Source organism: Alnus glutinosa, chromosome 10, assembly GCF_958979055.1.
Source record: "Alnus glutinosa chromosome 10, dhAlnGlut1.1, whole genome shotgun sequence".
NCBI lineage: Eukaryota > Viridiplantae > Streptophyta > Magnoliopsida > Fagales > Betulaceae > Alnus > Alnus glutinosa.
In genome coordinates, this window is record NC_084895.1 from 21732076 (window position 1) to 21745915 (window position 13840).

The window sequence follows — 13840 nt, forward strand, 5'->3', positions numbered from 1 at the left end:
AATTGACAAACCATCCATTTAAATTTTCAGTAATCATAAGCTGTCGATTAAAATAGAAAATAATGCTTAAATAGATTAAGAATGTGTTTGAAATTACGATTTTATAGACAAAATGTGAGATTTTAAACAAAATCGCATAAAATGAACCGTTTAAAAATTGCATTTTTAAAAAATTGCGATTTGAAAATACAGAAATCTGTATTTTCAAATCACAAGCAGGTTGATGCTTTTTTTAAAACGCAAAATTTTAAAGGCTAACCTGCGATTTTAAAGGCCAAACTGCGATTTTGTCAAACGCTTAACTACGTTTTTAAAAATCACTTTTCTAAATTGCACATTTTAAAATCACTATTTTAAAAATACATTTTTTGAAATCTTAAACCCAAACGGACTCTAAGAGACTAAACCCTAACCCTAACCCAACCCTAAGGCAACACACATTTGATAACTTTCCCAGCATAATTTATACTCACAGTATTTTTCTTAATTAATCATTCTGATTATTTTAAATTAATCACGTTTATACCAGTTTGGTACCCATATCTTGTTAAAAGTATCCGTAGCATTTCTCTATTAAAAAAAAGTTAGACGTCTGTTTGATAAAATGTTTCATTTATAGTTTTCTGCGCTGTATAGAAAGGACGAAAAAAAAATACGATATTTAGAAAATAAATAAAGAAATAATATTTAAACTATACGGGAAATAATAGATGATAAGATGAAAAATGTCTTTTAAAATTCATTAAGGTTAAATTTTTCTCCTGAATTTTTATAATTTTATTCTTTTCCTTATTTATTTTACTTTCAATTACTTAAGGTACATCACTTATGGGCATATATCTAACTAGTACTTCCATTTATCTTTCATCAACAAAACTAATGAAATTCTACGTCCAACCACTCAAAATTTGACATGTGTTATATATTTTTTCGGTTGTCCAAACCATCCCCAAACCAAATAGGGGTGGCCGCACTAGCCTCAAAGGGCTAAAAAGATAATATATATATATATATATATAGGGGTTTGGTCTCTTTGGGAGTGGCCAAAATCACCCCAAACCTTACGAGGGTGGAAGCACCACTTCCATTGGCCTAAAGGGGTGGCTAAACCCTTTGGGTTTTTTTTTTTTTTTTTTTTTTCACATTAGTTTATAGTTGTTTTCTAATTATTTTTTTTCTTGATTTTTACACTTAAGTTTTTTAAATTTTATTATTTTATAATATTGTATATGACACGTGTCAAGTTTCGATTGGTTTGACATAAAATTTCGTTAATTTTCTTGACGGAAGTACTATTTGGGTATATGCCCATAAGCGAGATACCTCAAGTATGTTGAAAATTATTTCATGAAAATTTAAGTTTTCTTCCAATTTGAATATTTCAACTTTCCCTCTATTTTTTCAATTACTCTTTGTGTGTGCTTTACAAGCATTTATCTTGCTATTATACTATATAGGATTTTGAGTACACATGTGCTAGTTGTGTCATCTCGTCGCACACATGTGTGTCGCTTAATCGCTTTAGACGCATTTAGTACTTACGCATCGTTGCACACGAGTTTATTGTTTACTTGGGTATTTTTCTGATGTGGACAACTGTTTTTTTAACAGTAATATTTTTTTTGAATAATTAACTGTTTACTCAACCGTCAAAAACTAAATTTTCTAAGTATTTTTTTAACAGTCAGAAACTTTTTTTTTCAACGGTCAAAAACTGCTATAAACTGTTTCTGCAATTTAGATAATTTTTTTTTTTTTCAGCATTTTTTGGTTAATCTTTTTATTTTTCTTCTTCTTCTATGCTGTTCTAATTTTTGTTTCAGAGTACTATTTTAGAATTTGCAATCTACATATTATATTCAGACAATATTATATTCTGAGGCCGTAATTTTTTGGTTTCTTTAATTTCTATAGTACCACATAGGGATGTAATCGAGTCGAGCCAAGTCGAGTTCGAAGATTTCAAGACTGGCTCATTTATGAGTCGAGCTTGAATTCGAGCTGAGCTATAAATTACATGTTCAAGCTCGGCTCGTTTAAAACTCGGGCGAGCTCGAGTTCGTTGAAAATGACATTCGAGCCGAGCCGGGTTACTGGACAAGTTCGGCTCAACTAGAACTCGATGTAAACTATTAAATTTTTCAATAAGTGATCAAAGCAGAATTCAAGCCCAAGTTTATGAACAACCTCTATGCATTTATTAATAACACACATATATAATATGTAAGTATATAAGGCATGTTATAAAATATATTACATAACTATAGTTTATAAGTAACAAATTAATAATATGTTATTATATATAAATACATAGTATAAACTATGGTATATGTATAATGTGAACAAATAGTAAGTCTAATATATTCTATATAACTAAGTAACTATAATATAAGTATAATATATAACTATTGTTAACCATGTGTGATGTGATATATGTGTTTATATATATATGCTAACTATTTAATATTGTTATATTGTTATATACTAACTATTAATAACTTAATATGTTAATATAACATACTAAATATTGTTATCAAAGTATTATAATTAATATGTAATACTATATATATTATACTATGTTTACTATTTACTAATATATATGTAAGATATGAACGAGCTAACGAGTCGAACTAACGAGTCGGGCGAGCAATCCGGTTGAGCTTTAAACGAGTTGAGCTCGCGAGCCTCTATCGAGTTTTATCGAGCGAGTCGGATATGTATCATTTACTAATCGAGCGAGTTTCAACAGTAACGATCGAGTTTCTACAGTATCAAGCTCGAGTTCGAATCGGGCTAAACCGAGCGGGTATCGAGCGGACTGTTGAACAGACTGGCTTATTTACATCCCTAGACTACTACCACATCTTTATTTGTAACAAAATAATTGAAAAGGCAAAAAAAAAATAAAAGGGAAAAATATATATTAACCTCCCAAATTATCACCCTTTCTCCGGATGGCACCCTGAACTACCAATACTTGCACTCCGACCCCCCAAACTACCACTTTCTGATTTTTTGGCCCCATCCGTCTATTTATACCGTTAATTCTAACAGAATTTGACCAAAAACTCAAAAATACCCCTCCCTTAATCGTGAGGGAGGGGTATTTTTCGAAATTCTGTTTGAAATTGACGGTATAAATGGACGGATGTAGCCAAAAAATCAGAAAGTGGTAGTTTAGGGGGCCAGAATCTAAGCATTGGAAATTTAGGAGGCCATCCGAATAAAGGATGGTAGTTTGGGGGCTAATATATATTTTTTCCAAAATAAAATTACCAAAATTCACTAGAAAAAGGGATTTAACCTAATTTTTTTTAATTAAATCCGGATAAAGCGAATTTTGGTGAATATAAAAATATAGACAGCCATTGATTGGAAGGGTCTGGGTCAGCTTTGCGTGTTTGGTCAAGTAAAGTGAGTAGGCAGTAGTGTATAGTCGAGTCACGGGGCCTTCTAAGTATCAAATCACTTGGCATTTTCCGGTGTTGTCATTGTGCGGTCAAATCAGTAGCGTCCTTTGAAATGATTGAATCATTTATTTATTTTATTTGTATTTTTAAATTGTTTTAGTTTGGTTTGATTATAATGTCAAAAAATTTACCCATTTTTCAATATTTGAATTAAGGGTTAAATACTTATGAGGTACTTGAGTTTTACGTGTTTTTAAATTTAGTACTTCAGTTTCATTTCGTATCACAGGTAGTACCTGAATTTGGGAGAAAAAATCATTGTACTATTTCTTGTCCAAATTTCAACTTCTCGCCACGTGTCAACCTCAGCGGTTGACACGTGGTACCACATAAAAAAAATTAAAAATTAAAAAATTAAAAAAATGATTAAAATTAAAAAAAAAAAAAGAAAAAAAAAGAGGGGTGGCTGAGCCACCCCCCTTGGCCACCATGGGGTGGTTCGGCCACCCCAGACCGGCCAGACCGGCCAAGGGGGTGGGCGGCACCCCCATGGTGGCCAAGGGGGGTGGGCAGCACCCCCATGGTGGCCAAGGGGGGTGGCTTCTCTTTTTTTTTTTTTTTTTTTTTTTTTTTTAATTTTAATCATTTTTTTAATTTTTTTTAATTTTTTTTTATGTGGTGCCACGTGTCAACCTCAGCGGTTGACACGTGGCGAGAAGTTGAAATTTGGACGAGAAATAGCACAATGATTTTTTCTTCCAAATTCAGGTACTACCTGTGATACGAAATGAAACTGAAGTACTAAATTTAAAAACACGTAAAACTCAAGTACCTCTGGGGTATTTAACCCTTGAATTAACCATCTTCTCTTTTGTTCAGATCAGAAGTAGGACAGGTCTTCCTATGTAACCCTTTCCCTCAATTAAATAGAAAAACAAAAAAAATAAAATAAAATCAATAGCATCGTCTCCCAAATCAAAATTCATATTAGCATAAAATAGCAAACAAATGGGATTGTTAAGATTTAAAAATATATATCATAGTTAGGTGATTTTATATTATTTAAATTTTTAAAAGATGTGTTAATATTGATTTCATACATATCGTTAAATTAATTAACTTTAAATTCTGACTTTTCATTTAAAATAAAATAAAAAAGCTCTTGTTCCTATGAAGGAGTTATTTCTAAATTTTTGTATTTGGATGGGGTTGTGATTCAGGTATTACTACTGTGCACAACCCCAAGATATATTGAGGTGGGACTTATATAATAGGTCTCATCTGAGTCATCTTAATTTGTCTTAAGGTTGTGAACTAATTGTATTTTTATCATTTCTCATTCGGACGAAATGTGATATTTTTACACCTTTTTTATAGTTTTTACACATTTTGTATTTGCATTTATATTTGATGTGTGATTTATGTATGTATGTGACTCATATTAGACAATTCCAAAGTAAGTTTAAATTTTTAAATTACCTCACTCAGGCTATCCATAATCATCAAAACGCTTGAAAATGCCGCTAATTAAAAATGTGGCATGAGTTACACAAAAATAATTTTCATTCTAAAAGGTTTATTTTTACATTAGAAATCACTATTCACTTCTCATTCAATTGTTTTTACTTTCCATTCAATTGTTTTTTTACAAAATATATTATTTCTTTTATACTTGTTAATCTTTTCCTTACCTTTAATTAAAGTAAAAGGAAAAAATTAATATTTTAATGATATAAGAAAAAATAAAAAAAAGTTCCGGTGGTGGTGTTTTTTATAAGAAAGTAAAATGTATTTTTATTTTCTATATTTAAAGAAAATAGTTAAAAAAACTGATATTAATGCTCTAATATCACATCAATCTCATGTTAAATAACTCTTCAAACAAAAGTTCTACTACAAAATGGTTTCCCAAACATACCAAATTTTTGGCTCAATTTTTTTTTTAGAACAGCAAGAATCTGTTCAAAATATACTCGATTCACAGCACTAATCTATAATCTTTTTAATTTTAGGGATGCCTAAAAATGGCTGTAATTTAAGAATTTAAAATTTATTGTCCCATTTTTGTGAGAGCAGAGCTTGAGCTTGAGCTGGGAAGAATGGCAAGATATGTGCCTGAGGAAGTGGTGGTGAAGATACTGTCGAGGCTGCCTCCAAAATCTCTTATCCGATTCAAGAGTGTCTCCAAAAGGTGGCAAGCTCTCATAGGAAACCCTGATTTCCTCTCCAAAAACCTACTCAACCACTCCATTATCACCCAAAGCTCCAGTGATCCTCTCCGTCATATCATCTTCTTTGCCAGAGACAAATACGACCCCGGAACGCAAATACACTCTTTCCGCTCTTACGACTCCCTCCACTGCGCGTCTCAAGCACCTCTGAATCTCCCACCAGCACCAACATTTGACATAGTCGCTTCCTGTAATGGCATGCTCTGCCTCTGGGCCTATGTGCCAAGCGACGTCTATCTCTGGAATCCTGCAACTTCATCAGAACTCAAGGCTCTCCCGGCCGCGTCTTCTCACCGTCGACGTGCAGCCGATGTGTATCAGGTCGGGTTCGGTTTCGACTCTCGATCTAACGACTTCAAAGTGGTCAGGCTTCTTCATTTTGTAGACGGAGCTGGTACTCGATGGTATGAAGAAGAAATATACAGCCTAAGATGCGGTTCTTGGAGACAGCTTGATCTAAGCGTGGCCTTTGGGATATATGTCGATTCGCGGAGGGCAGCATTGGATGGGGTTTTCCTATGGTATCTTGACTACGGATACGAGGAACACCCTGTGGACGAAGATAAGGAGATAATAGTTGCATTTGACTTCAGCGATGAGGAGTTCCGAACAATGCTGTTTCTAGATGCTCGTTTTTTCCGTGATTACGGTCAATGCACGCGGACTGTCACGGAGTTGAAGGGATCTCTTGCTATGTTTGTTTTTCCTTGCCGGAAGAAAAACATGCATTTGGATATATGGGTCATGCTTGAATTTGGTGTTAGGGAGTCGTGGACTAGACTTCTTAGCATTGGATTCCCATTGCATTTGGAAAGGCCATTAGGGTTTTGGAAGAACGGAGAGTTGTTCATCGTGAATAGGGAGAGGCATCTGGTCTTGTATGATGTTTTGGCACAAACAGAGACGAATCTTCAATTTGAAGGGTCTCGGGAGTTTCAAGTTGTAGACTACAAGCTGAGTTCGGCTTTGATCAATGGAGGGGAGGATAATCCTTGAGGTATGGCCCCATGCCCTTTGCTTGTTCAATTCATGTTTCTTTCTTTCTTTCTTTCTTTTGTTAAATAAGAATGTTTGGTCCTAAATTTTGAGTTTCATGTTATTGAGTGAAAGCTGGTTTGATACGGATCATACAGCATCATTTTCATATATAGAATTAGGTAAAAAGACTGAATTGAACAACGCATGTGTTTGACAAATTAACTGAAAGAGTAGTTGATTGCCTTTAGACTTTTATTAGGTAAAAAGAGTGATATATTTCAGCGATGCAGGCCCAATTCTAAGAGACCCAGGATTTTCATTGTTTCATTGCCACTCATTTTGTTTTTTGACATCAATGATAGGCTCAGCAACTTGCCCCAAGATGTTCTTCATAACTTGCAATTGGTTAGCATTTACTTAATGGGCTGCTCATGTTGGCCACAAACCGAGGTGTAAAAGAGCTTGATCTTGATCTTGATCTTGAATCTGACATTTGTGAACACTGACAAGGACATCACTTTTTCAAATCTCTAGCATAACCAGATTATAGTTTATTTCATTAATGATGAATGTGTTTAGGTTTAGCTATTTTTTTAAAAGAGGTTATATGTTATTGACTCAATGCATTATTTATCTTTTGATTCTTTTTCAGCATCTTTCCCACCTGCGTGGTAAAGAAGGACGCTTTCACTAAATTGAAGACCTCAACTGTGCATGTAGCCATGTCTCAAGCACTCACCCATCTTTGAAGCAGTTTGTTTTGATTTTGAATTAGTAAATGGCAATGTCTGAAACATTTTAGCCATGAATGTCTTTCCCTCTATCTATCTGTATATATCTATATATCATGTGTAAATATTCCAAACTGTAGGACCTGTTTGTTGCGTAGGAAATGTCTCTTTAGACAGTCATGTACTCTTTATAAGTTTCTGCTGTTTCATTTAAAATTAGTCCTTTTGTGATATGCTCTGCATTTTTCAAGCGCAAATCTGATGTCGTAACAGAGTTGAGTAATGTTACACACACTCAAACTTCTCTCTACCTAATTTTCACACTTCCCTAAATGGCTTTTAAACATCTATTTCAAATTCAATGGTGGTTTGGTTTGTATCAAGATCTTCTACAATTTTTTTCTCAAATTACAGAATTTAGGCTATATTTAGGCATTGAAACGCTTGAAAAATTCGGTAGCATATTATCGAGACAACCCGAAAGAATTTTTCTCCCACAAGGCATTTTTTTTTTAATTTTTGTGTAGATGCTTTTTTTTTCTTTTTAAAGAGAATTAAAATACAGTTTTGACTTAATTTTTTTTTTTTTTTTTTATGAGATAGAGAGCAAGAAGTTTATGAAAATATATTTAATTTTCAACAGTAATATGTTGCATTTTTATTAATAGATAGCATTTTTGTAGTGTTTTGATGCTTTGAAACAAATTAAGTTTCCTAATTTCAGAATTAGGATCCGGATTTGATTTAAAAGCTACTCGAGAGATTGGGGCAATGAGTGGAGATAAGTGATAGTGTGTAGCATAATACTGGATTCTCAGTTATTAACCAAGGACTATCATGAAAATTTTCCAAAGCAATTGGCTGGTGCAGAAATGATGATTGTTACTTGTTACTTATTTTTAACTGCCATTTTGCCCTATCTTTAGATCATTCTTTGACCATTTGAATTACGGTGTATGAGTTTTTACCGGTTTATTTCAAAATTGTTCTTTTTTAAATATTATTTTCTATCAATCGTGTAGAATACAAAGCACAAATATCTTCTTCTCTTTTTATTTATTTATTTATTTATTATTATTTTTGTGAATACTCTGTTCTGACTGTGAATCTTCATTGGAGCTATTAACTAAGCAATTAACAAACCAAACTCACCGAAATCTAATATTGCTTTGAAAAAAACAAATATCCAATATGTTTTTGGTATTTGCATGCTCCTATAACTGGCATATACACACTATGAGATCGAATTCAATTTCTAAAACATTTTCTACTAAACCTTCAAGTGAAGTACGGTTTCGTTTTGTATTGTTTATGTTTTATTTTATTTTTTCCTATTCAATATTGGGAAGGGGAAAAGGGTTTAGTGAAGTAGTTTAAATGGCCATTAAATTTCTTGGCATAATTTTTTTTACTAGAAAAAAATGATATAGTATACATACCCAGAAAACTCTCACTCTATTGAATATTAATAATGGTTTTCTCCAAAGTCTAAACAATCAATTGTATCAATGTCCATCATAAACTATTAAAAAAATGTCAATGTCCTTAATTGACTAAAATACTATTCATGAAATTAAAAAAATTGCACTAAAAAAAGTAAAAAGTAAAATAAAAATTATTAAAAAAATCTAAAAAAAGAGCCACCCCTTAGATTATTAATTTTTTATTAAAATTTATATATATATTTTTTAATAATTTTCAGTTAAGCCAAACAACCCCCATTTTTTCCTCTTTTTTTTCATTAATTTTATTATTCCTTATATATATAATTTTATAATTGTTTATAATTTTTCTACTTCTTTAGATTTAATATTTTTTTTACTTCAAATTTATAAAAATATTTTTGTCTTATTGAATTTTTTTTTAGAATCATTCTTATTCTTTTGTTGGCAATGGAATATTGACATTTTTTTTTTAATTTTTTTGATAGTTTAGAAACATTGAGAAGTCACTCTTATGACCCTCTAATAGTGATGTGGCTTTTAAAATCATCATTAGCTTAATTGATCATTGTTGAGTTTTGATCGGGTAATTTTATAAGTCCTTCATGTGTCATTTTTGTGTTCCTAAAAAGTGAAGTAGCTTTTAAAATCACAATTTGATCAAAATTTAATAGTAATCAATTATAAGTACAATGGTAATTTTAAAAGTCACCTTATTTTTGAAAGGACACAAGAGATACATGAAGGACTTCTAGCATTACTCGTTTTGATCGAGTGGTAATTTTAAAAGTCACCTTATTATTAGAGGGACACAAAAGAGACATGTGTATGGTGTTCAAAATTACTCCATCGGCACAATTGATAGTTTTAGAGAAATGTTAACAATTAAAATGATAGTTTAAAGGAAGTATGTGTTATTTATTTATTTCTTAATAAAATCATGCCAAATTGCCAATAACCCAATCAAAATGTATTGGATGTAATTTCTTATATAATAATAATAATAATAAAATCAAAAGTTCACAATAAACTTACTAAAACTTTCCTTTCAAAAAAAATAAAAAACTTACTAAAATTTAGAGAACCGAGAAGACCTTGTAGCCTTTAACCAGACGCAGAGCAAAGGTCGGGAGAATGGCAAGCTATCTGCCGGAGGAAGTGGTTGTGAAGATACTGTCGAGGCTGCCTCCAAAATGTCTGATCCGATTCAAGAGTGTCTCCAAAAGATGGCGTGCTCTCATAGGAAACCCTGATTTCCTCTCCAAAAACCTCCTCAATCACTCCATTCTCACCCCAAACCCCAGTCATCCTCTCCGTCTTATTCTCTTCTTCGCCGATGACATATCCAAATCCGGAAAGCGAATACACTCTTTCCGTTATTACGACTCCCTCTGCTGCGCGTCTCAAACCCCTCTGAATTTTCCACCAGCACCACCACACTTTGACATCGTCGCTTCCTGTAATGGCTTGCTCTGTCTCTGGGACGTAATGCTAAGCAACATCTATCTCTGGAATCCCGCCACGTCATCAGACCTTGAGGCTCTCCCGGCCGCGCCTTCTCGCTGTCACACTGGACTCAGAGTCCCCAACGATGATTTTGGGTTCCATTATGTGGGGTTCGGTTTCGATTCGGGATCCAATGACTTCAAGGTGGTCACACTTGTAGACGCAGATGTCGGTAGATGGTTGAAAGCAGAAATATACAGCCTAAGATCTGGATCTTGGAGACTGCTTGATATGAGCGTGAACATTGAGAAGCATCTCATTTTGCAGAGCGCAGCATTGGATGGGATTTTTCTATGGTATGATTACTACACATACAAAGATTATGTGGACGACAGAATAGTTGCTTTTGACTTCAGCAATGAGGAGTTCCGAATAATGCTGTTTCCAGATGCTCGTTTTTTCCGTGCTTACGGTGAATGCACGCGGACTGTCACGGAGTTGAAGGGATCTCTTGCTATGTTTGTTTGTCCTCCTGATCACTTTCAGAAGAAAATGATGTATTTGGATATATGGGTCATGCTTGAATTTGGTGTTAGGGAGTCGTGGACTAGACTTCTTAGCATTCGACTCCCATTGCATTTGAAAAGTCCATTGGGGTTTTGGAAGAACGGAGAGTTGTTCGTCGTGAATAGTGAGAGGCAGCTGGTCTTGTTTGATATTTTGGCACAAACAGAGACGAATCTTCAATTTGAAGGGTCTCGGAACACGTTTCAAGTCGTAGACTACAAGCTGAGTTCGGTTTTGAACAATGGAGGGGAGGATAATCCGTGAGGTATGGCTCCATGCCCTTATCTTCTTCAATTCATGTTTCTGTCTTTCTTTTCTTGTTTAATAAGAATGTTTGGTCCTAAATTTTGAGATTCATTTTATTGAGTGAAAGCTGGTTTGATACGGATCATACAACTTCATTTTCATATATAGAATTAGGTAAAAAGACTCAATTGAACGCATGTGTTTGACAAATTGATTGCCTTTAGACGTTTATTAGGTAAAAAGAGTGATGTATTTCAGCGATGCAGCCCAATTCTAAGGGACCCAGGATTCTCATTGCCACCCATTTTGTTTTTGACATCAATGATAGGCTCAGCAACTTGCCCCAAGATGTTCTTCATAACTTGCAATTGGTTAGCATTTAGGCCATCTCCGGCCGTTAGAGTTAAAATAGCTACTCAAAAAGTATCAATCTCTACTTTAAACACCAACTATCTTAAAAATACTCCAACAATAATCTCTATTCCACTCTTCATTTTCTTAAAATATTATTTTTTTAATCTTTTCTTTATTTTTTATTTTTTCTCTCCCTCTTCCCCCTCTCTCTCTCTCTACGGTCACTCATCGCCGGTGGGTTCACCAGAATTCCACCCCCAACCAATTTCCGGCCAAAACACTCTCCGTTCACTCCTCCTCCGGTGGGTTCAGTAGAATTCCACACCCAATTAACTTCTGGCCAAAACAACAACAAACACAAATTATCTCCAAAATTGATCAAACCCAAATTCACAAATCAGGGGACGAGTAAACAGGGATTGCAAAATATTATCCATCAAATCTCATGGGTTTGTCTAAAATTCAACAAGAGATTCACACACACACACGGCCGGAAGTTCACAACACAGCCAACACACACAACCGAAATTACTGACGCCACCACAGAGAACACACCAAATTGGCTAACTAAGGAAAAATCCACAGAAAACAACTTTCAACCTCTGGAAGTCGCCGGAAATCACTCTTCAACCGTTGGGCGACGACCCGCAACCCACAGGAAAATCGGTGCCTCTACTCGATGGAAATCGGGGCCTCTGCTCGCCGGAAAAAATCAGCGCCTCTCCTCGGTCGACCCACCTTTCTTAGATCTCCTTCTTCGATTCTTCTCCTTCCTTCTTCGTCGAACCCTAAGTGGGGAAGTGGGGGACATGCGGATTTGAAAGAGAGGGATGGAGATGAGAAATGAGCGAGCGAGAGAGAGATTGAAGTGAGGGAGAGGGTGAGAGAAAGAGAAAATATAATAAAAAATTAGATAACTGATGAACAGTGAATAGCCAGTAGTAGCTATTCACTGTTGATGAAGTTAAGAAAAAAGTTAAGATGACTAATCTGCTGGAGGAAGAAAAAAAGACAAAAATAGCCAAATTTAACTAAAGTAGAGCATATGCGGGAGATGCCCTTACTTAATGGGCTGCTCCTGGTGGCCACAAACCGTGGTGTAAAAGAGCTTGATCTTGATCTTGATCTTGAATCTGACATTTGTGAACACTGACAAGGACATCACTTTTTCAAATCTCTAGCATAACCCGCTTATAGTATATTTCATTGAGATGAATGTGTTTAAAAGAGGTTATATGTTATTGACTCGATGCTTTATTTATCTTTTGATTCCTTTTCAGCATCTTTCCCACCTGCATGGTAAAGAAGGACGCTTTCACTAAATTGAAGACCTCATCTGTGCATGTAGGATTGACTCAAGCACTCACCCATCTTTGAAGCAGTTTGATTTGATATCGAATTAGTAAATGGCAATGTCTGAAACATTTTAGCCATGAATATCTTTCCCTCTATCTATCTATATATATCTATATATAATGTGTGTAAATATTCCAAACTGTAGGACCTGTTTGTTGGGTAGGAAATGTCTCTGTAGACACTCGTGTACTCTTTATAAGTTTCTGCTGCTTCATTTAAAATTAGTCCTTGAGTTATGTTCTGCATTTTCAAGTGCAAATCTAATATGTGATGGAGTTGAGTAATGCTACACACACTCAAATTTCTTTATGCTGATTTTCACACTTCTTTAAAAGGCTTTTTAAAGATCTATTTCAAATTCAATGGTGGTTTGCTTTGGATCATGATCTTCTGTAATTTCTTTCTCAAATTAGCAAATTTAGGTTGTTTTTAGACATCGAAACTCTTGAAAAATGCCACATTAAAAATGTAGCATATTATCGAGATAACCAAAAAGAATTTTCTTCTCAAAATGTGTCTTTTTCACATTTGCTTCAAAGCTTTTTTTTAGAGAACTAAAAAACAAATTTTGACTTTTTTCTCAATTGTAATGTGTCACATTTTTTATTTATAATAAGTAGCACTTTTGAAGCGATTTGATGTCTAAATACGGTATAAATTTTTAATTGAGAAATTGTAGATCTTCATCCATTTAAAAGTCACCCAAGAGAGTGGGGGCAATAAATGTGGGTAATTGGGAATGTGTGTAGCATAATACTCTATACTAAGTTATTAACCACTGCCTATCATGGAAATTTTCTAGTGCAAGTGGTTGGTGTAGAAATACTCATTGTTACTTGTTTCATATTTTTAACTGCCATTTTGCCTTATCATTAGATCATTCTTTGACCATTTGAATTAAGATTGTTCTTTTTCAAAAATTATTTTCGATCAATCTTGCAGTATACAACGCATTCATGTTTGGGTAACACTTGTTTTTTTATTATATTTTATTATTTTTCAATCCAAACTCACCGAAATCTAATATTGCTTTGAAAAAAAAAATTCAATATGTTTTTAGGGTGGGGAATTGCAGGCTC

At 34.0% G+C, this 13840-nt stretch overlaps 2 protein-coding genes across 2 annotated transcripts; both read left to right on the plus strand.

Moving 5' to 3' along the window:
- The first annotated feature begins 5315 nt into the window (after positions 1 to 5315).
- Positions 5316 to 7497, plus strand: LOC133878874 (F-box/kelch-repeat protein At3g23880-like). Its single transcript, XM_062317428.1, has 2 exons — positions 5316 to 6638; positions 7272 to 7497. The coding sequence occupies exon 1, from the start codon at positions 5510 to 5512 to the stop codon at positions 6635 to 6637; it is 1128 nt and encodes a 375-aa protein (XP_062173412.1). The 5' UTR covers positions 5316 to 5509; the 3' UTR covers position 6638; positions 7272 to 7497.
- Positions 7498 to 9872: 2375 nt separating this feature from the next.
- LOC133878873 (F-box protein At3g07870-like) lies at positions 9873 to 12838 on the plus strand. The gene is made up of 2 exons (XM_062317427.1): positions 9873 to 11070; positions 12686 to 12838. Exon 1 carries the CDS (start codon positions 9927 to 9929, stop codon positions 11067 to 11069), a length of 1143 nt encoding a protein of 380 aa, XP_062173411.1. The 5' UTR covers positions 9873 to 9926; the 3' UTR covers position 11070; positions 12686 to 12838.
- The last annotated feature ends 1002 nt before the right edge of the window (positions 12839 to 13840 follow it).